The sequence below is a fragment of the Ursus americanus genome, chromosome 2 (genome assembly GCF_024610735.1).
Source record: "Ursus americanus isolate L20-20 chromosome 2, mUrsAme1.1.p, whole genome shotgun sequence".
In the NCBI taxonomy this organism is placed as follows: Eukaryota; Metazoa; Chordata; class Mammalia; order Carnivora; family Ursidae; genus Ursus; species Ursus americanus.
The window spans coordinates 726,674-747,564 of NC_142128.1; the positions used below are offsets into that span (position 1 = coordinate 726,674).

At 60.1% G+C, this 20,891-nt stretch overlaps 1 protein-coding gene across 2 annotated transcripts in view; it reads right to left on the reverse strand.

Annotated features, from left to right (window-relative positions):
- ADAP1 (ArfGAP with dual PH domains 1) overlaps positions 1-8,397 on the reverse strand; it is a 49,994-nt gene extending 41,597 nt beyond the window's left edge. The window contains exon 1 of one of the 2 annotated variants that reach the window (XM_045813248.2): positions 8,133-8,397. In XM_045813248.2, coding sequence (XP_045669204.1) covers positions 8,133-8,214 — 82 coding nt within the window. In that variant the 5' untranslated portion in view covers positions 8,215-8,397. The remainder of the gene's footprint in view (positions 1-8,132) is intronic. The other variant, XM_045813249.2, reaches the window with a different exon arrangement.
- Between the last annotated feature and the right edge of the window lie 12,494 nt (positions 8,398-20,891).

Genomic DNA, 20,891 nt, shown 5'->3' on the forward strand with positions numbered 1-20,891 from the left:
ACACATCTTCCGACCACCGTGGTGTGAAAGGAGAAATCCAGGACAAGAAAACGGGAAAATTCACACGTGTGGAGATTCAGCAGATGCTTGAACGACCAGTGGGTCAAGGGGGAAATTGAAAAATAATTGAGACGAATGAAAATGGAAAACCACACACGGAGACTCAGAGAGCCCAGCAACAACTGTTGTGAGAGGGAAGCGCACGTGGTAAGCGCCCGATGAAGAAACAAGAAAGGTCTGTGATAACCTAGCCGCATGCCGCGAGGAGCCAGAGAAAGAACAGACGAAGCCCAGGGCGCCGGGGGCACGGTCGGTGAAGCGTCCGGCTCTTGGTCTGGGCTCAGGTCGTGATGTCAGGGTCGTGAGACAGAGCCCACGGTGGGCTCCGTGCACAGCGTGATGTCTGCTTGAGACCCTTTCTCCCTCTGCCCTCCCCCCACCCCACCTGGTCCCTCTCTCTAAAAAAAAAAGAGAGGGGGACAAAAATAGAAAGATCAATGACATGAAGAGCTGTTTTTTTGGAAAAGACAAACAAAACTGACAAATTTTTCTAGACTCACCAAGAAAACAAGAGAGAGGACTCAAGTCGATAAAATCAGAAATGAAAGAGGAGACGGACGACCGATACCACGGAGACGCTGAGGATCGTTCGAGACCATTACGAATAATTCATCCCCACCAACTGAGCAAGCAGCTAATAAACCCCTAGGAACGTAGGAGCTGAATCATGAAAAAGTAGACCTGAACACATGCATTAGTAGCAAGGAGACTGAATCCATCATCAAAAGGCTTTCAACAAACCTCCAGAACCAGATGGCTTCCGGTGAATTCTACCAGCATTTAAAGAAGAAGTAATACCAATTAATACCAAAAAATAGAAGATGAGGGAACACTTGCAAACTCCTTTTACGAGGCCAGCACTACCCGACGCTAACATCAGACAAAGACCCCACAATTACAGGCCAGTGTCCCTCATGAGCACAGAGGCAAAAGTCCTCAATGACAGATCCGCAAACTGAATTCAACAACACGTTGAAAGGACCGTGCGCCACGATCGAGGGTTACAAGTCTGGATCACGAAACCCACCCGCGCAGCCCCTCCTTCGCTGTCCTGCCCGCTGCTCCGAGCAGCACGTTAAATAAACTTCTGTGTCCTCAGGAAAAAAAATCAATCCGGCATCCGCAAATCGATTAATGCGATTCGCCCCAGTAACAAAATGAAAGACAAAAATCATACGATTTCAATAGATGCAGTAAAAGCATCTGACAGAATTCAACATCCGTTTATGAGAAACACCCCGAACAAAGTGGGTACAGAGGGAACGAGCCTCGACGCAACAAAGGCCACACAGGACAAGCCCAGAGCTCCCATCACACTCAGCGGCGAGACGCTGGGGGCTCTCCCTCTAAGGTCAGGAACAAGACAAGGGTGCCCTCTCTGCACCTGCATTCCATCTGGTGCTGGAAGTCCAGGCCAGGGCAGCGAGCGGGGACAAAGATACAAAAGGCTTCGTAAGGGCAGGAAAGGGAAAGCGAACTGTCGCTATCTGCAGATGACACGTTATGCGGAGAAAACCCTGGAGGTTCTCCGCACACGCGTACGCACACCTAGAACCATCAACGCCATCAGTGAGGCTACACGACACAGGGTCAATGTACAGAAGTCAGCTGTGTTCCTCCGCACGTACACCAACCAGGAGAAAGAGCGATTCAGAGAACAATCCCGCTGACGGGTGCTCAGAAATAGTGGCACACCGAGAAGTAAAGTTAGTCCAGGAGGTGAAGGGCGGGAGGCCGAACGCTATAAAACTTTGAAGAAAGAAACTGAAGACACAAATTCACGGAAAGACAGTCCGTGCTCGTGGTTGGAAGAATTAATATCGTTCAAATACCCACACTACCCAAAACAATCTACGATCCCATGCAATCCCTACCAAAAGTCCAATGGCATTTTTTCACAGAAATACATCAAACAATCCAAAAATGTGTATAAAATCACAAAAGACCCCAAATAATCAAGCAATTTTGAGAAAGGGGAACAAAGTTGTTGGCCTCATGCTTCCCAATTTCAAAGTATGTTACAAAACTACAGTAATCAAAATACTACGGTACTGGCATAAAAACGGACACGTAGATGAGTGGAGCAGAATAGAGCCCAGAAGCGGACCCGCCCATACACAGTCAATAAATCTATGACAAAGGAGCCAAGAACACACGATGGGGACAGGACAGCCGATTCAATAAAAGGTGCTGGGAAAACTGGACAGCCTCACGCCATACACAAAAATCAACTCAAAATGGATTAAAGACTTGAGTCTAAGACCTGAAACCATAAATCTCCTAGAAGGAAACACGGGCACTAAGCTTCTTGACATTGGTCCTGGTGAGGAATCTTTGATTTGACACCCAAAGCAGAGGCAACAAAACCAAAAATAAACCAATGGGACCGCATGCAACTGGAAAGCTTTTGCAGCAAAAGGAAAAGACAACTTGTGGAATGGCAGAAAATACTTGCAAATCACATCTAACAGTAATATCTAAAAACTATAAAGAACTCACACAACTCAGTAGCAACACAAACAAGAGAAACACCCAGCAATCCAATTAACCTGGGTAGAGGTTCTGAACAGACATTTTCCCAAAGGAGACACACAGGCGGCCAGCAGGTCAGCGAGAAGGTGCCCATCGCGGATCGTCCGGGAAACGCACATCAGGACCACAGTGCGATCCCCTCGACACCGGTCAGAATGGCCACCGTCCGAACGACAAGAAGGAACAAGGTCGGTGAGGATGTGGAGAAAGGGGAACCCTCGTGCGCTGCCAGTGGGAAAGCGAATCGGGGCAGACACTGTGGAGAACAGCGCGGAGGTTCCTCAAAAAGTTAAAAATAGAACTACGGTAAGATCCAGCAAGGGCCCTTCTGCGTAGTTACCAACGGAAACCAAAACACTAACTCGAGAAGACGTCTGCACCCCCAGGCTCACTGCGGCATCGCTCACCGGGGACGAGACACGGAGCCGCGACGGGTCCGCGGTGGCCGAGCGGACAGTGAAGACGCTGCGTGTCCACATGCGCTGGGACGTTGTTCCGCCACAAGGAAGGGGGCGCCTTGCCCTCTGCGACAGTATGGATGGACCGCGAGGGCATCACGCTGAGTGAAAGCAGTCAGAAAGAAGGAGACGACTACCGCCTGTGGACCCCAGGAAAACCCCCGCACGCACGGACACAGAGAACAGACTGGCGGTGGCCGGGGGCGGGCGGCTGAGGTGCGTGAAGGGGGTCGAGGGGCACAGAAGTCCGGGTACAAGACGAGCAGGTCCCGGATGTGACGTACGGCCTGGTGACCCCCCGTCGTGTATTTGAACGTGGCTAAGAGAGTAGCTTCTAGAAGCTCTCAACACAAGGAAAGAGTTGTGACTCTGTGTGGTGACAGGCTGCTCAGCAGACTTACTGCCATCAATCGTTCAGTCTACGCAAGTCCCGGATCACCGCGTCGTGCCCCTGACGCTAACATCACACTCCAGGTGGACAGCACCTCAGGTTTTAAAAGGAAACCTACGGACACGAGAGCAACACTGCGGGACCCCACGTCTCTGAGGGACCGCCAGGCTCACAGAGGCAGCTGGGGGCCGGGGAGGGGGAATGGCGGTTTAGTGGGGACAGAGGGTTAGTTGCTGAAGATGGAAAGTTCTGGAGACAGCTGGTGGTGACAGCTGCAGACATGAAGGTGCTGAAGGCCCCTGAACCGCACGCACCCAAATGGTCAAGACTGTCCGTTCTGGGTTCTGTGTGAAAGGGGCAGAGCCCGTCTCAGCCACCACTGAGCCTGATGGGGCCCCAGGCAGCAGCCGCCAGGTGAGCAGGGGACAAACCCAGACCCTCCGCCTGCCACCCTGGGACCCGGGTGGAGACCTTCTGGCTCTTTCACTGGGGAACTGGGACCAAGCAGCCAGCTCACAGGGGTGGGGGACAGCGGCTGGCAGACCCCGAACCGGCAACCGAGGAGGGCGGGGCGCGAGGACAGGGGCGATGTCTCCCCACCACGCCCCTCCCCTGCCTTCCAGGAGCTGCGTCAGGAGCGCAGGCCCAGCTCCGAGTCCACTCTGGGGCAAGCTCAGCCTAGTGAGTGTCCCCAGGCATGTCAGACCCGGGGGGCTGGGCCTCTCCTGCTGGGGTGGAGGTGGGGGGATGCACGGGGCCCGAGCACAGAGGCAGGTGAGGAACGCAGCCCGGAGGGCCCTCCAGCCCGTCCGACCGAGAATCACCTTGTGATCCAGCCCCTTACTCCTCCGTCTCTGCCCCAAACACTCAGGCACTCGCACCCCCGCATCCACAGTGGCCAAGAGGTGGAAGCCAGGCAGGTGTCTACTGGTGGACGATGGGCCACGCGTGGAGCACCCCTCTAACAGGAGCAGGGACAGGCAGGCCAGCAAGGGTGGACAGACACCACGCTGCGGGAGTGAGCCAGAAACAAGGCAAACACGGCAGGACCCCACTCACATGAGGCCCGGGCATCGTCAGACCCACAGACACGGACGGGCCGGGGGGCCGGGGCGCAGGGCGGTAAGAGCTCTGCAGACGCAGAGTGGGGATGGTGGACACTAGCAGGACTGTACTTAACGCCACCACACACCCAGGACGCTTACGACGGGGGCGCCCGGGGGGCTTGGTCGGTTCAGCCTCCAACTCCTGGTTTCGGCTCAGGTCATGATCTCCTGGTCAGGGGATCGGGGATCGAGCCGGCCTCAGGCTCCCTGCTCGGCGGGGACCCTGCTTCCCCTCTCCCTCTGCCTCTGCCCCTGCTTGTTGTGCGTGCTTTTGCACACACACAAGTACACACGCTCCCCCCCAAATAAATAATCTTTAAAAAAAAGAAAAGGTGGTTAAAATGGTAACTTTTATGCATATTTTACCACAAAAATTTTTGTTTAGCCCGAAAACCAGGTGGTGGCTGCCCCAGAGATGGGTGCTGCCTGCCCGGCCCCCTCCTCAGCAGTGACGCGCCCACCCAGGGGACCCTCTCCCAAACCAGGCCGAGTTCCTGAAATTCCCCCACCGCGCTGCTTCTGTCCTGGCTTACGGCAAGTTCAGCAAGTTCAGGAGACTCGTGCCCGCCGTGAAGCCTTCTGGGCGGAGCAAGCGGCTTCTGCTCCGAGGTCACCACATGGCTGCGGGCATAGCTGGGCTGCAGGGACCGCCCCCCCCACCAGGCCGCTCAGAGCCAGACCCTCGGGTCCCAGCTCCAGAAACGTGCCTGGAGCAGCCCGGCCTCCACGCAGCCATCCCAAACCGCGTGTCTTGGCAGAAATGAGGACCTCCCCACGGAGCCGACCGCTTGCATCCACAGGCCGGGGTGCTCTCAGAATCGGCTCCACCTGGAGCTCCAGATAACTCAGACGCCCAGGAGGCGTGCACCAAAGGACCCGCCATTACCACCCACACCGAAATCCAATGAAAGCCTTGAGAGCCCAGGTGCTTCCGGGGTATCGGGCCTGGGGCTCAAAGGAGGTACTCTAGCATTTGTCCCAACTAGGTAGGCAGCTCGGCGGACATGCAGAGGGCCCCCTCCCCGCCCCCCCAAGATGGAGACCCCACCCAGGCCTTGCAAACGCACCCACTCTCCCAGGCCTGTCATGAAACACACTTGTCTGGGAGACTGTCAGCCAGGTCCCACGCTCAAAGGAGGGGGGAGCCCATGACTGGAGCAGGTCCTGTGGGGGCGGCAGGGACTCCCTCATCCCAAGGCTGCCTCCCTCCCAGGAGCCCTCCCGTGGCCAGCTGGCCAGGCCTGCCCAAATCTACTGCAAAACCCCCCACGCCTGGTGGTTAGAGGTGGCCCAGGCCTGCCCTGCTGGCCTGCTGTCCAGGGGCTCACTGCCCCCTGCCCCGGCAATGCCCTGCTGCCGGCTGGCTGTGGTCAGGCAGGGCAGCCATGAGCCAGTCCGTGTCACCACAGAATGGCCCCGAGCTGCCCGTCTGGGCCGCGGCAGGCACAGAGGCACAGAACCTGGACAGACCAGATGGCTTCATCCAAGAAGCAGAGACTGGGGGCGTGCATTCCACGGGGGTCATGAGGGAGGAGGCAGGGCAGCAGGCCTCGCCCCCGATACCCCTGTAGCAGGGGGGAAGGTCAGGAAGGGGGATAGGGCTATAGCATTGAGACCTGCTCTGCCTTTGAAGCCCCACGTCTCCCAAGGCGGGTCAAGTTTCCAAGACCTCAGTTTCCCCAGCTGTGAAATGGGGGCGATCGCCAGCATCTTGCCTGCTCCACAGGGCTGCCAGACAGATAAGGCGAGATGCTGGTGTCATGGGCCAATTCTGAAAAACCAGAGGCTTGGCCCAATGCCAGGGAAAGCTGGGCTTGTAAGAACTGACCACTCCAGAGCCTAGCATGCCTGCCTCGGGGCAGTGGCCTCTGGCTGAGTGGGTGGGCAGGGCATGGCAGTGCCCACTGTGAAAGGAGGAGCCCCTGAAGGACCCAAGAGGCCAGGGAGCCCCCATCCCACCTGCCAGGCTGCCCCCTCCCCAAAGTTGCTGGAGGGAGGCTCTGGGCCCAAACCTGCTGCTCCTGAGCAGTGTGACCAGGAAGGAGAGGGACAGGGTCGGCCCCCCTCCCCCGGCCCCTGCCCAAGGCTGAGAACTGAACAAGCCAGTCACCTCTCTCTGGCATGGCCAGCTTTCCAAAACAAGTGAAGGTGGTGGTCTGGAAGAGGAAGGTGGGGAGAGTGTGAGCCAAACCAGCCAGCTGGCAGGAGCAGAGCACGGTGGTGCCAGTGCAGCCCCAACGGCACCATCGGGGTGGGCCCTGCGGCTACCCGGCTCAGGGGGCCGGGGGAAAGGCCACCGCGGTCTGCCCGGCTTCCAGAGAAGACTGCCACCGGCTCCAGGACCCTCGAGCTCCTGGTATAGCCTCTCTTGGCAACACCGCCGCTGACCAGCAGATTCCCAGGACCTGGGGCTGCCGAAGACTGCCCCCCCCAGTCCAGTGGGTGGGCAACAGAGGAGAGCTGGCGACCAGGTCTGTGGTCAGACTGCTGTCTCAGGACAAATGCAGGCCCCCTCCTTGGGAGGCTTGTGCTAGGTGTGTTCTGAGGAGTCTGGGCTAGGAGCCCTCAGTGGGGTGTCCAGTGTCCCCCTGGAGTGCCTGGGGAACAGCACTTGAGTGGGGCCACCCCCTGCCCTGGCGTGGCATGAGCAGGTGAGGCTCTAGGGGCTGCTCCTGCCCCACCCTCACCCTCAGCAAGGACCACGGGGGTGCTGCTGATGGCTCTGAAGCAGGGTTCTCCTGGCTTGGAAGCACAGCCTATCCTTTTCCTGCCAATCCCAGGACAAATCGCCCCAGGAAGGGAGGGGAAGCTCGTCAGGACTCTAGCACCTTGGAAATCACCCCAGAACAGGGCCACCCAGGAGCAAAGTCCAGGAGATGCCTGCTGGGAGGATGGGTGCAGGTGGACTGGGAGCGAGAGAGTTACAGGCTGCACCTGCCCCAGTGCCCCACCTGAACTGGCTACCTGCCCAGAGCAGCCGGTTGCTAGGGTGGGGAGAGGGGAGTCCTTTCCGATGGCTTCCTCCCCCAGCCCCCTGCTCAGGGTGCGTGCAAAAGGGTGGCCCCAGGCGGCGGGGGGGGGGCATGACGTCACCTCCAGGTGGCAGAGAGCCCGGTGGACCCCCACACCCACGCACAGAAGCCCCCCGGGCAGGCTCGCCCTTTCTCTCCCTGCAAACGCTCGCCCGGGTGATTTCCTCTTTCTCTGCGGAGCCGAGGTTTCGCAACGCGGCGGCGGTCCGCGGGTGACAGCGAGACACGCAGCCTGGGGCGGGGGGAGGGGAGCCGACACAGCCGCAGGCCCCGGGGCCGCTGGGAGGCAACGTCCGGCTCCATGCAGGTGCACCCCGGGCCCGCGCCCCCCAGCCACGCAGGCGCCGCAGCACCCCTCCCAGTCCCCGGGGCTGGCATCCAGGCCGGCACCCACCCGGGGCCGCACCCATCCCGGCCCCGCACCCATTCGCGCCGGCACCCACTTGGGCCGGTGCCTCCCAGGGGCGCACCCACCCCGACCCGCATCCAGCCTGGCCCCACACCCACGCGGACCGGCCACGACCCTAGGCGCGCCCGCCCGGCCCGCACCTACCCGGGGCGCCGCAGTCGGCGCATCGCGTGTTCCCCGGTCGCTGCAGCAGCTCCAGGACGGCCCTTCGCCGCTCCTTGGCCATGGCCGCGATGCTGCCCGCCCGCGATGCCGGGCCCGGGCCCGGAGCGTCCACCCCGCCGCGCTAGGGCCCCACGCAGGCTGCTCGCCGCCCGCGGCCCTGCGCCATCCTGGGCGGCCTCAGCCCGCGCGCCGGTTCCGCATTCCTGCCGCCGGGCCCGGCTCCGCCGCCGCCGCCGCTGGTGCCTCCGCCGCGGCCGCCGAGCGTGTGCCGGCGCGGGGCCCGGGGCGCACGGCGCGCTCTGGCCGGCACGGCCCGCGGGCGGCCCCCAGCGGCGCGGGCGGGCGGGCGGCCTCCTTCCGCGCCCAACCCGGCCCCCAGCCTGCGCGCTTAGGGACCAGCCCTGAGGTCTCCCTGCTGCCCACCCCCATCTGAGCACAGCGCCACGAGCCACACTGGCGGGGGGCTTGAGCAGGCCTGGGTGGGCTCCTCCATGGGCGCTCTGGGCGGGGCACAGCGCCTGGACACCTACTGTGTGTCAGGCAGCACCCCCGGCCCGGCGGGCGCTCTGGGAATGCTGGCTGAGGGAAGGGGTGTCAGCTCACACCATCCCTGCCCCAGGGAGGAGGCGGCCAGCAGGCCCCGTGGGCCGCAGGGGCTCAGGCCACAGGAGGGACAGGACAGGTGGGGGCCCCCATGCCCCGGATAAAGCCCCTGTCAGGAGGCCAGGGACCCCAGAGTGAGGGTGAGGGGAGGGAGGGAGGTGATGGGTGCCCCTTCCTCTGCCTGCCTCTGCACTTTTCCAAATTCTTTCCATCATCTTAAATTATGAATGCAGTGAAGGAGACGACTGAAATAGGCATCCCGCTGAAGAATTACAGCTTCTCTCTACTCCCGTCTCAGGCAATTCCGAGTGTTAACTATCCCTCTGCATCCTTCCAGAATGGTCCCCGGCCTGTCGGAGCACCAGGGGACTCCCTAATCCTTCTGACCTGCCACTGGGTTTTTGTGGGGTTTTCACTTAAAAAAACCTTACGCATCTTCCAAGTCAACAGATACGGACCCGTTTCTTTCTCTGTCAGCGCTGCATCCTACTCAGAGTTCAGCTGGGCCACGGCGTGTTCACCCAGTCGCGGGCCGAGGCGCATTTAGGGTGTTTTCAGTCGGTCAGAGTCACAGCTGCACGACCCGCCCTAGCCCACCGGCAACACCTCCGTGAGTGTTTCAAGTGGATTCGCACCACGAAGGGGCGCCTCCGGGACAAGGGGACAAGGGATGGGATCTGTGGCAGACCCTGCCAGTCGCCCTCTGTGAGGCCGCACGGGCCTTGCCCCACCAAGTGCCTGCTCCCTGTGCCGCGGCCAACACGGGGCTCACGGAGCTTCCAGGGCCTTGTCCATCGCTTCGGCAGAACGCGGCGCCCCACGCTGCTCTGAGTTTCTAGGTCACTAGTCCTGTGGTGCTAGGTGGTCAACTGGTCACACGTCTCTCTGCCCCACCAGACTGGAGCCCCCTGAGCAAAGACGGATGGCGTGTTCCTCCCTGGGTCCTTGACCAAGGTCAGAGCCTGCCCCCAGCACACGTGAGGAGAATGCTGCTTAACGAAGACGATGATGACAAGTTACAGCTGCCGACTAGTTACCTAGGCACCAGGCATTAGCTTAAACCCCTCAGTGTAGTTTTTTTTTTTTTAAAGATTTTTTTATTTATTTACGTGACAGAGAGACAGCCAGCGAGAGAGGGAACACAAGCAGGGGGAGTGGGAGAGGAAGAAGCAGGCTCCCAGCGGAGACGCCTGATGTGGGACTTGATCCCGGAACGCCGGGATCACGCCCTGAGCCGAAAGCAGACGCTTAACGACTGCGCTACCCAGGCGCCCCTCCTCAGTGTAGTTTTAACTCCCATTTTATGGGGAAACTGAGGTATGGAGCAATCCAATCAGTTGTCCAAGGCCACACACAGCTTCTACATGCCAGCACTGGGGTAAACGCAGGACTAGACAAAAGAGACACACCCAGGAAGGCTGCCCAGAGAGGGGCCACGGTCCTGCCACGGCAGAGGGGACCACGGAGGCCTTGGAGGACGAGCAGGTGTGGAGCAGGGCTTTCTGCCGGAGGGAACCGCATGAGCAGGTGGCCCCAGCCTCCGCCTTCTCTGTCTTCCCTTCTGACTGAGGAGGTGATGACATCGTCCAGGGGAGGGAGGGAAGGTGGGAGGGGGATGAGAAAAGAGAAGTCAGGAATGTGAAACCAGAGTCCCCAGAGGAGGCGAGTGCAGGAGCTGCAGCCCCTGTCCTGGGCTTCCCGGCAAGGGGGTGGCCCCCGGGGGTCCCGGCTGGCCCCCACTGGCTGTGGTCGGGGCTGCTGGAGGAGCACAGGGCCCACACAGGATCCAGATCTGGGCCAGAACCAGACTGGCCAGCGGAGACATGGGGTCTGCACGGGCACCCTGCCTGCCCCTGTCCTGCTCACCGCCCGCCTGCCTGCAAGCCCTGCTCCCTCTGCCAGCTGTCCCTGCTCTGCAAGGCTGTGCTGAAGGCCCCGAATCCTACTCAAGCATCTTCCGGGCCTGGGTGGGGGCCCAGCAAGACCTGGTGCCCACTTGCCCATGACCACTGAGCCACACTGAGCAGACACTGAGCTCCTTGTGGGCAAGGTCTGCCTGCTCCCATCCCCAAAGCACGGGGGAGTCCGTGCACAGCTGGTCAGCAGGCAAGGTGAGACCAGGGCCCTTTCCCCTAGCCAGCAGGGCAGTAACTCGGCATTGGCAGGGGCCAGCTCTCTCGGGGAAGGAGTGGAATGGATGGAGGCTTCCAGGGATCAGGGCCAGTCCTGGGCCTCTTGGAGGGGAGAACCCTGCCCTCAGCCTGACAGAGAAGCCACTTTCCAAAGGTTGATGACAGGGGCACTGCCAGGCTCCTTTCCCTGCTGACACACACAGGTGGCTGCCACCTCCTCCTTGAAGCCCTCCCCGAACAGAGAGGTTGGGAGGGCCCCAAAGGTGCCTGGCGGAGGTGGTGACCCTGAAATGAAGGGTCCCGGAGGGCGGCGCTCCCCACCCAGGGCTGCAAGAGTGTCTCCACAGTGTGCCATTGTGTTTGCTGGCTTATGCTGGGGGCTGAATTGCCTCCCAACCCCTGTACCTGTGAAGGTGAACGTGGCTTTATCTGGGGATGGGGTCTTTGCAAATGAGCAAGTCAAGTCGAAGTCATGAGGGTGGGCCCTGCTCCACAACCGTGTCTTTATAAAAGGGGGATTTGCAGGGAGAACGCCACCGTGTGATGGAGGAGGGCAGGAACGTGTCCACAGCGAGGAACCACAGGGGGCTCGGGGTGCGGCCTGGAGCAGCCCCCCCACCCCGTGCCTCCAGGGGGAGCCTGCCCTCCATCTGGGAGGGAGCAAACGTCAGTAGCTCTAAGCCTCACGAACAAAGTAACAGTTGGACGTAGCTCTTCTCAGCCTCTCCTACAACAGAGTCAGCAAACAGCTGGCCGGCGGGTACCTGGGCTCCCACGGCTGCCCACTCCTCAGGGGACCCCTGGCCTCTCTTCGCTCCCCCTGCCTCCTGCCAACAGTGGGGAGGGTCCAGGCTGTCTGGATCAATCTGACTCGGGGTGAGAGAAGAGTGAGGGGGCTGGGGGTCCACCAGCCTTAGAGACCCCAGGCCCCAGTATGGGCACATTTGCTTCCCCTTGAAGCCAAAACAACAACAACAACAACAAAACCCAAACCAGGATTCCCCTCCGCACAGCCTCCTTGGGGCTCCCAGCTCCCCAGCTACAAGCCTGGCCTGCGGCCCGTCCCGGGGTCATGCCTTCTAGTGGGACCCCCTCATGGTCTCACCACTTTGTACTCCCTCCAGAGGCTGATGAGGAAGGGCAGGCCTCGAGGAGGGCCAGGGGGAGCTGGACACACTACACAGGGTGTCTGTGTGTCCCAGCCTGGCTGGCGGCCCCTGTGTTAGCTGGGAGGGAGAGGGGAGGCCACCCAGTACAGGGGAGGACAGGGAGGGGTCGACAGGGCTTCCCAGGGTGAGTCTGAGCCAACTACAGGACGGCATCTCGGGCCGATGAGCACAGGGGCCTGGGGCTTTGGGGTAGTGCTGGAGGGTCTCAAGGCCAGACCCCAGGGTCCTGACACAGCCCTGTGGGGCTGGCCCCTGTCCTGAGGGTGTGGGTAGTAAGGAGAGTGACTGTATGTCTGCCCTTGGGGGTCCACGGGAGGGTGTGTGGGAAGGGTAGGCCTGAGGACGACGACCCAGGGGAGACGGCTGTGCTCATCTGGGGGTGGGGGGTGCACACACGGGGAGAGGGTGGACTCGGGGCTTTGTGGCCCACAGGAGGCACTGGGGATGGTGGCACCACCAAATACCACGGAAGATCAGGGAGGAGTCCACTTGGGGACGGTGGGCACAGAGGCAGAGGGCTGGAGACAGGGACTGGGGCCGTCGGAGCTCGGGGAGGCTGCAGCTGGCAGGCCACCCAGGAGGGGCTGAGCTCGGAGAGGGGCCCAGGTGACCTGGGCACAGGGGGCTGTGCAGAAGGCAGGAGGGGGCTCTCAGGGAAGGGGTGAGTGAGGCAGGACAGCGGGGAAGCTGCAGAGCAGATGGCAGGTGAAGAGGACAGCTCAGACAAGGAAGCAGCATGGGGCCCGGCGTCCCCCATCCCCACAGAGGTGGCTCCTTGGACACCAGGAGCCCTGAGGGGTGCTGGCCACCAACCGCCTGTGTCTGCTAGCCCTTTTTCTGCGGGGACACCTGTCGTCTCCAGATTCTGGAGTAAATTCTGTAAAGCAGGTGGGATTGGCACTCCCACCCGGGACAGGGGAGGTGGCCAGCGTGAAGGCCAATTCCAGCCACCCCTGGTCTACCCCAGCCCCAGGCACAGAGGATTGGGCGAATGCTTGTAGTCTTTGGTTGACATGGCACCGTCTTTCTGGGCCGCCGGGCCCTTCCTTCTCTAGGACCAGGTGGCGGCCTCGGCCCTTCGACGGTGTTCACTGAGCACCTGCTCCGTGCAGAGCCCTCCACGGTTTGCAGGAGCTGGCCATCTGGTCGGGGAGGACAGGGACCCCCAGGCACCCAGCAGAAGGGCGGCCACACCCTGCCAGCACCCACCTGGTGTCTGCTGCATCAGCCCCGACCCCAGCACGGTGGTGGGGGGCAGACCCCAGACGCAAGCCCCCCTGTGGATACAGCACGTTGTAACTCATAGGCTGAGTAACCAGCAGCTCCCAGAGTGGCGCTGGGCGAGGTGTGAGCAGACCAGGAACCAGGACCGGGCCTGGAACCCTCCTGGGGCCTCACACCCACCTCTGTTCCTCACCAGGCAGGGCGGCCACATCCCTGTGCCTCTGCCCTCCCTCCTCCGTGGGCCTGCTCCACACCAGGGAACCCCTGCTTCCACTGTGGGCCCGAGTGCCAGCTATGGGGAAAGCCCCCAGGAGGACAGGATGGGGAGGCCCAGGGACGTGAGCACGATGCCCAGAGAGCCAGCCCCCCAAGGGTGCAGGCTGCAGGAAGGCCACTGAATGCACACAGCCACATGCCTGACCACGAGGAACAGCTTCCTGGTGTGGCCCAGGCCAGTTCCCGTTTTGAAGCCAGCCTTGCCCAACTCATCTCCCGCAGCCACTGCCACCGGCATGTGGCCCCGCCCCCGGGAGAAAGGCTCATCGGTTTTCTCACCCAGAGAAACACAGAAAAACCAAAAGAAAGATGATCCGAGCGGCTCGAGGGACTTGGAGCTTTGCAGGAGGGGGGATGAAATGCAGGGTGCCCCTCCCACCCTAAAGCCAGAGGCCAGAGCGTGGTAATTACAGGCCTGCAAGGCCGGGGGAGCGGATCGCAGCCCCCGGATGCTCTCCACATCCCTGTCTGGGAGTGGTGCTAGCCCAGAAACCCCCTCGGAAGCTGGGGGTCTCCAGGGGAGCCCCGCAGACCATGTGGAGGTGGGGGTGCTAAGGTTTGCTTAGTCGGTTTTGGAGCGTCTGAAAACATGCTTTGCTTGGTTTTCCAAAGAGCAACGGCATCTGGCAGTGGGAGGAGGGCAGGTGTGGAAGGCTCTCCGCCCGAGGGCTGGCAAAGGCGTGCGGCCCGCTGCGCCCGAGGCCTCTCCAGGCAGCCCCCCTCCCAGGGCCGGGGTGGGCTCAGCGGCTAAGGTCCTCTGGGGCTGTTTGCCACTTGCAGCCATTCCTGTACGTGGTGTGGGGAGAAGGGCGAGACCCGCGAGAAGACACTGGGGCTTGCTCTCTCTCCCTGTCCCTGTCCCTGTCCCCTCCCAGCAATGACACCGAGCAGCGGATCTTAAGTTCACATGCAAATCGAGGCAAAAAATTCCAAAAATCCGCTTAGAAAGAACCTTTACAAGTCAACAATAAAAAGGCAAGTGGCCCAATTAAGCAACAAGAAAAGGCTCTGAGCAGACATTTCTCTAAGGAAGACTGCAACGGCCAGTGTGCCCGTGAAGAGACGCGCGGCACCGTCCGTGGTCAGGGAGCACTGTGGTCCGCCCACACAGTGTCCCTGAGCCACAGACGAGCGAAGCACCAACATACGCCACGGCCCGCGTGAACCCTGAGAACAGGATGTTGAGGGCGCCTGGGAGGCTCCGTCGGCTAAGCACCTGACCCCGGGTTTCAGCTCGGGCTACGGCCTTGGGGTTGTGGGATCGGGCCCCGCATGGGCTCCTTGCCGAGCGTGGAGCCTGCTTGGGATGCTCTCTCTCCCGTTCCCTCTGCCCGTCTCCCAGCTCGTGCGTCCTCTCTAGACAGACAGGTGGACAGATGGATGGATAGTAAATACTTAAAAGAAAACATGACACTCAGTGAAATAAACCAGTCACAGAAGGACACATTGTATGATTCCACTTACGTGAGTCCTATTTATAGGGGTCCTCAGACGTGAAGGGGTTTTCCCTCGTGTTCCAGCGAGAACGGAGTGGCTCTCTGTTTCTCATGTCTGACGTCATGGCCCCTGTGCTGAGCACCGCTGAATGAAGGGGTCCCGCCTTCCACCCCTCAGCAGCCCCACACAAGGCTAAGGTCACACCCTGTAGAGAATGGGGAGACTGAGGCAAGAGGCACGGGGTCACACATCTCACAGGCTTCTCTCCAGGAGCAGATCATAGGCCTAAGGACAGGGTTGAGCAGAAGGGACCCCCACACCCCAAACAACGTGGTCAAGAAGCTGTGCAGCCTCAGGAGGCCCAGGGAGGAAGGTGTGAAAGCACTTCACAGTTGATCAGGTGCCACACACTGCAAACAGAGCTGACTGCCTCGGAGCCCAGCTGCTGGGAACAGGGTCTATGAACCAATACATCATGACAAGCCTCAGACAGGTGCAACGGGACCAGACATCTGAGACAGGGCTTGTATTTCTCAGGGAAGGTCCCTCTGCCTAACATCCATCCATCCATCCATCCATCCATCCATCCATCCACCCACCTATCCATCTATCATCTATCCATCATCTATCTATCCATTCACCAACCCACTATGTGTCCATTCATCTACTATCCATGCATCCACCCATCCCATCCACCCATCCATTCACCTCTCCATACATTATCCATTCATCACCATCCATCATCTACCATCCACCTCTCCAACATCAATCTATCCATTATCTATTTATCATCCATCCATCCATCCATCCATCCTTTATTCATCCATCTACCCTCTATCCAACCAGCACCTATAATCCATCCATCCATGCATCTACCCAGCTATCATCTATCCACCCATCCATTCATCCACCTATCCACCATCATTATCATCCATCCATCTACCCACCCATCCATCATCTATCTACTTATCCATCCATCCACCCATCTACCCATAACCAATCCATCCATCATCTATCCATCTCCTATCATCTACTCGTCTACCCATCTATCCACCCATTCATCCATCTATCTACTCACCCATCATCTACCCATCTATCCATCCATCCATCATCTATTTATCCACCCATCTATCCTCTATCCATCCACCCATCCATTCAGCCAACATCTATCCATCTTTCCATCATCCGTCCATGTCTTCCCTCCTACAGGATCATTTATAATCCCACTGAGATGTGGGATCTATGTTCTCACCTTAAATCTCAGTGGGGGTTGGGGCACCTGGGTGGCTCAGTCAGGTGAGCCTCCCATGCTGGTTTTGGCTAGGTCATGCCCTCAGGGTTGTAAGATCAACGCTGTGTCAGGCTCCATGCTCAGCACGCAGTCTGCTTGAGATTCCTTCCCCCTCCCTCTCCCTCTGCTTCGCTCTCAGACACTCGCACTCTCTCTCCCTCCCTCCCTTCCTCTCTAAGATAAATAAAATCTTTTAAAAAAACCTCAGTGGGGCTGTGATTGCTCCAACCAGCGAAGGGTGGTTGCAAGACGGCACACGGACTTCTGGGGCTGGATCCTGAAAGGGTGTAACTTCCACTCGGTGCACACTCTGTGTTGCTTTCTATCCCGGTCTCTCTGTCCCTCCTTGGGAGCCTGAGCTGCCAGGTACAAAGCCTGGCCCCCAGCCACCGCACCACAGAGACCACGTGAAGAGAGCCCAGACAGACAGGGATGCCCCAGCTGCCAGAGACCTCTCAGCTCAGGTCCCAGCCATGCCCACGCAAGTGAGTAGCCTCAGGTGGGGCAGCCAATCCCAGAGGTATGAAAACGAGAGCCGTACAATGCTGTAGTTCGAAGCTAAGTTCCAGGTGGCCTGTACCCCAGCAAGGGCTACCTGGCATAGTGGTGGGGGAGACAGAGAGGGAAGCCTGGAGGAGCAGGGGCCACAGGGCTGCATACCTCAGGACCCCATGGCCCTGGGCAGACACCCACTTCCAAGCACTCAGTCCCAGGGGCTGGGAGGCCCCTCATTCATAGTGACCCTCTTGTCTCCAGTGGGCTCTTCTCTGGGTGGGGCTCCTGCTGCCCCCAGATCCCACTTCTACCCCTTGCAGCCTCTACCCCTAGGCAGTTCGTGGGTGCAGGCGGTGAACCCCTTGCCACCTGTCACTGACGCCGCTGTGGTGCCAGGCCCACAGCAGGCACTGCTCTGTGCTGCCCTGACATGGACAGGGTGTGGGCACAGGGGCGGTGGTGGCAGCCGAGGCTCCCCTTCTCTCTGACCCCTGAGCCCCCAGCCTGGCCGTCCGATCAGAAAGATCTGGGCCTATCTGTAGTTCCTGGGGAACAGGGCACACACTGTCCCCGCGAGGGCACCCTCTTCAGGCACTGCGGTGCCGCCACTGTCCAGCAGGGGCCACCATGCCACCACACTCTGTCCCCAAGGCGCCACTGACCCTGCAGCTCAATGGGAAGAAGGGAGAGCTGGTTTCCTCGGAGCGGTTGGCCCCCACCCCTGCCCCAAATTACTGAGCTTTTGTAATAAAGGGGGCATAGCCGCTGGACCCCACAGACCAACCCTAAAAGCCCCAAAGTGGTAACCAGGCCAGCACCTTCACAAGGGTCTGTCCCTCAGCTCCAGAACACGCCTGGACGAGAGATGCTCCCCTGGGGGTGTCCCCAGCTCAGCCGCCACACCCATCCAGGACCCGCTGTCCTTCCAACACCGCCTGCCCACCACGAGCCTCCTGGATCCCGCACCTGCAGCCCCAAGCTTCCATCCCTGGGCCTCGTTCCACCCCTAGGGGCCAAGAGAACCGTTTCCCCTTGAAGTGCAGAGAAGCTGGGTGTCCCCCAGGCAGCGCAGGGCTCTCCTCTGCTGTTCAGGGGGGCAGCTGCTAAAAACTAAAACGGTAACGTGGCAAAGTCCTGGCCTGGAAGCTCTTGCCCCATGTCACGGCCAGGGAACCCCCCCTGCTGGAACACAGCTGTTAGGGTGCTGGGGTCAACTCTGCAAGCATGTCCCCTGCCTCACGCTCCTCGTGTGCCCAACTAACTTCCTCTCCTACCTCCTTGAGTGACCCTGGCCTGTTCTGGCCCACCGTCCAGCACACGCTGCAGCCAAGACACGTCCAGGCTCTACGAGCCCAGGAGCCAGGAGTCCGGCTGCAGCTACAGTGAGGGAGGGCCACAGGCACGGGTTCCTTTTCCTGTCCCCGACCTCTCTGCGTGCAGTCCCCACGGGGACTCACTTGGGCTTCCTCAGAGCTTGGCAGTCTCCATCCCCGGCTTCAGGGGAGGGGACAGAGGTCCACCCCGCTCCCAAGCGAGGACGGTGTGGAATGTGTGCACAGGCTTTGAAACGGCCAAAATGCTCTGGGATTTCACTGGACTGAGGGCAAGAGGCTGGCCCAAACCCCGAGACAGCCCGGAGTTGGAGGGCAGGCTCACGAACAAGGCGCTCTCCCACTCTCACCCCTGCAGCCCCTCCCCCTCCAGGGCTCAGCAGTAAACCCACAGCTTCCCAGAGATTCTGTTGGCTTCCTTCTGAGTTCAGGGAAAAAAAGGGAGAATGGTAAGAAACCAAGCAGACGAGGGGGCACCTGGCCGGCTCGGTCGGTGGAGCGTGAGACTCTGGATCTCAGGGTCATGAGTTCAGGCCCCACGTTGGGGGTAGACCTTACTTAAAAAAATCCAACGAGAGATGTTTGCACAACTGTGTGAACTGTACTCTTTCAAAAGTGAATTTATGGCATGTGAATTATATCCCAATAAAAAATCTGAAAAAACAAAAACAAAAACAGAAACACCAAAAACCAGGCGCCTGGGTGGCTCAGTCAGTGAAGCATCTGTCTTCAGCTCAGGTGTGATCTCCGTGGGATCGAGTCCCTGTTCAGCGGGGAGTCTGCTTCTCCCTCCGCCCCTCCCCCTGCTCGCTCGCTCTCAAATAAGTCAAGTCTCTTAAACAGACGCCAAGCAGACAAGAGCACTTGTTTCGGAGACCTCCTTCTCCCGCTCGTCACAGGCGCCCTCCGCTCTGCCGCTTCAGCACCCTCGGGCCGCGTCCACACCAGCTGCGCCGACGTCGCTGGGCGCCTCCCGCCCCTCCCCAGCTGCTGCCCTCCGAGGGGACGCAGGCCTGACCTGGAAGAATGAGGGGTGTCCAGCGGGAGGAGGAGGGAAGGGTGCACACGAAGCAAGCAAGCACGTAAGGGCCTGAGCTGCGACAGCGGGGCTCCTGAGAAGTGGCTGGGCACGCTCCCTCCGCCAGGGCGCCCTGGGGACTGGCAGCCCCAGTGGCGGTCAGGCAAAGCCAGGGGCGGGAGGCCAGGCTGGCACGGCTAGACACCACAGACACGCACTCCAGTCCCTCCAGGGGCACAGAAGCCTGGTGTGGCCTAGGCCCCGCGTTTGTCCAGGCCAGCCGCGCTACAGATGGAGCTGCCGCTGGGTTCTACGCCAGGCCTGACGGCCGGCCAGCCACTGCGCATGACCTGCTCGGCCTCTGAGCTCTGTGCCCACCCTCTGGTGCCTGGAGGTTTCCCTCAGGCCCACGACCCCCCACGTCAGGATGCAGAGCCACCCCCTCCTCCCCCGTAGGCGCAGGAGAGGGCATGGGGCACGGCACACAGGGAGAGGGCTGCAGGGCACAGGGAAGGTCGTTTAGCAGGCCCAGGGAGAACAGCCCTGTTCCAGGAAGAAAGGGCCCACTGGAGACGAGACGCTGGAGGGTCCTCGATGGGGAGGGAGACGAGAGTCCTGAGGGCTGCAGCTCTGGTGACGTTGTCATGGCTCTCAGGGGGCACAGACACAAACTAGACCCACTTGCAGGTCTGCAGGCCTGTGGGGCAGTGACCGCCCTGTCTGCCTTCCCAGCTCTGGGTCCCTCCCGTAGGTCCAGCCTCAGGAAGGACCAGCCCTGCCTCGACCTTGAACACTCCCTGACCTGCTCACCAGCTGGGCCAGCAGAGGCGCATTTTAAACACAAAGCAGAAGCCACCCAGGCTCCCGCCTTCCTGAGTGCCCAGCAAACCCTATACACAACAGCGGTCTCAGGCTTCCGAACGCCTTGGATGCCCTGGGGAGCACGGCAGGTGCAGCCACGTGGCGTGTCCCGATGGAAGTACGCTGGCGGATGACCCCTTCTAGGCCACCAGCAGCAGGGCCGTAATGGAGCCCAGTCAGACCGACCGGCACCTGCCCCCAGGCCTGGACCCCTCTTCCCAGGAGGCGCCCCTTCCCTCTGCGAAGCTGTGTGCTCAGGCTGCTGTGAAGCTGATCCCATTCCTGCAGAAGGCTGGAGGCTGGTAATTTTACTCACTACGGCTAAGTCGCTTCTCTGGCCCCATAGAAAGTTCCTCAAGGTGTCTTGCAATAATAAAATCTCTGCTTTCTTGCCCATAAATCATCTCACTGAAAAACTGAATCCAAACGCCAGGTGGCTAGAATGACAGATACAGAGAGCTCATCCTTTCCCAGTAAGGACCGGTGTGAAGCGAGCAGCACAGACAGAAAGCAGCCCTCGTTCGGGGAGGCCCGAGGGTCCCGGCCTCCAAAGGGGAGACCTGAGCAGACCGCCTCACCCCTCCCCCAGAGAGCCCATAAAGCCGCCATGAGCAGCACCAGGCCCGCCCCCGGCCGCCTACGTGCTTTGCAGAACTGCACCCAGACAAAAAACTGGTGTTTTACCAGGAAAAATAAACCAGGCTGGACAGTATAAAATTACAACCACGGGCACGTAATTTATGGGTGATATAAAATAACCAAACACCATGGGTTCTCAAAGTAACGATTTGTTTCTATAAAAATGATACCCGCTTGTTAAAAATGCATCATAAAGAGAAATACGTGGAAGGAAGCCACATACGTCCCGATGACTCTGTCATGCGGATGCGTACCGTGAACG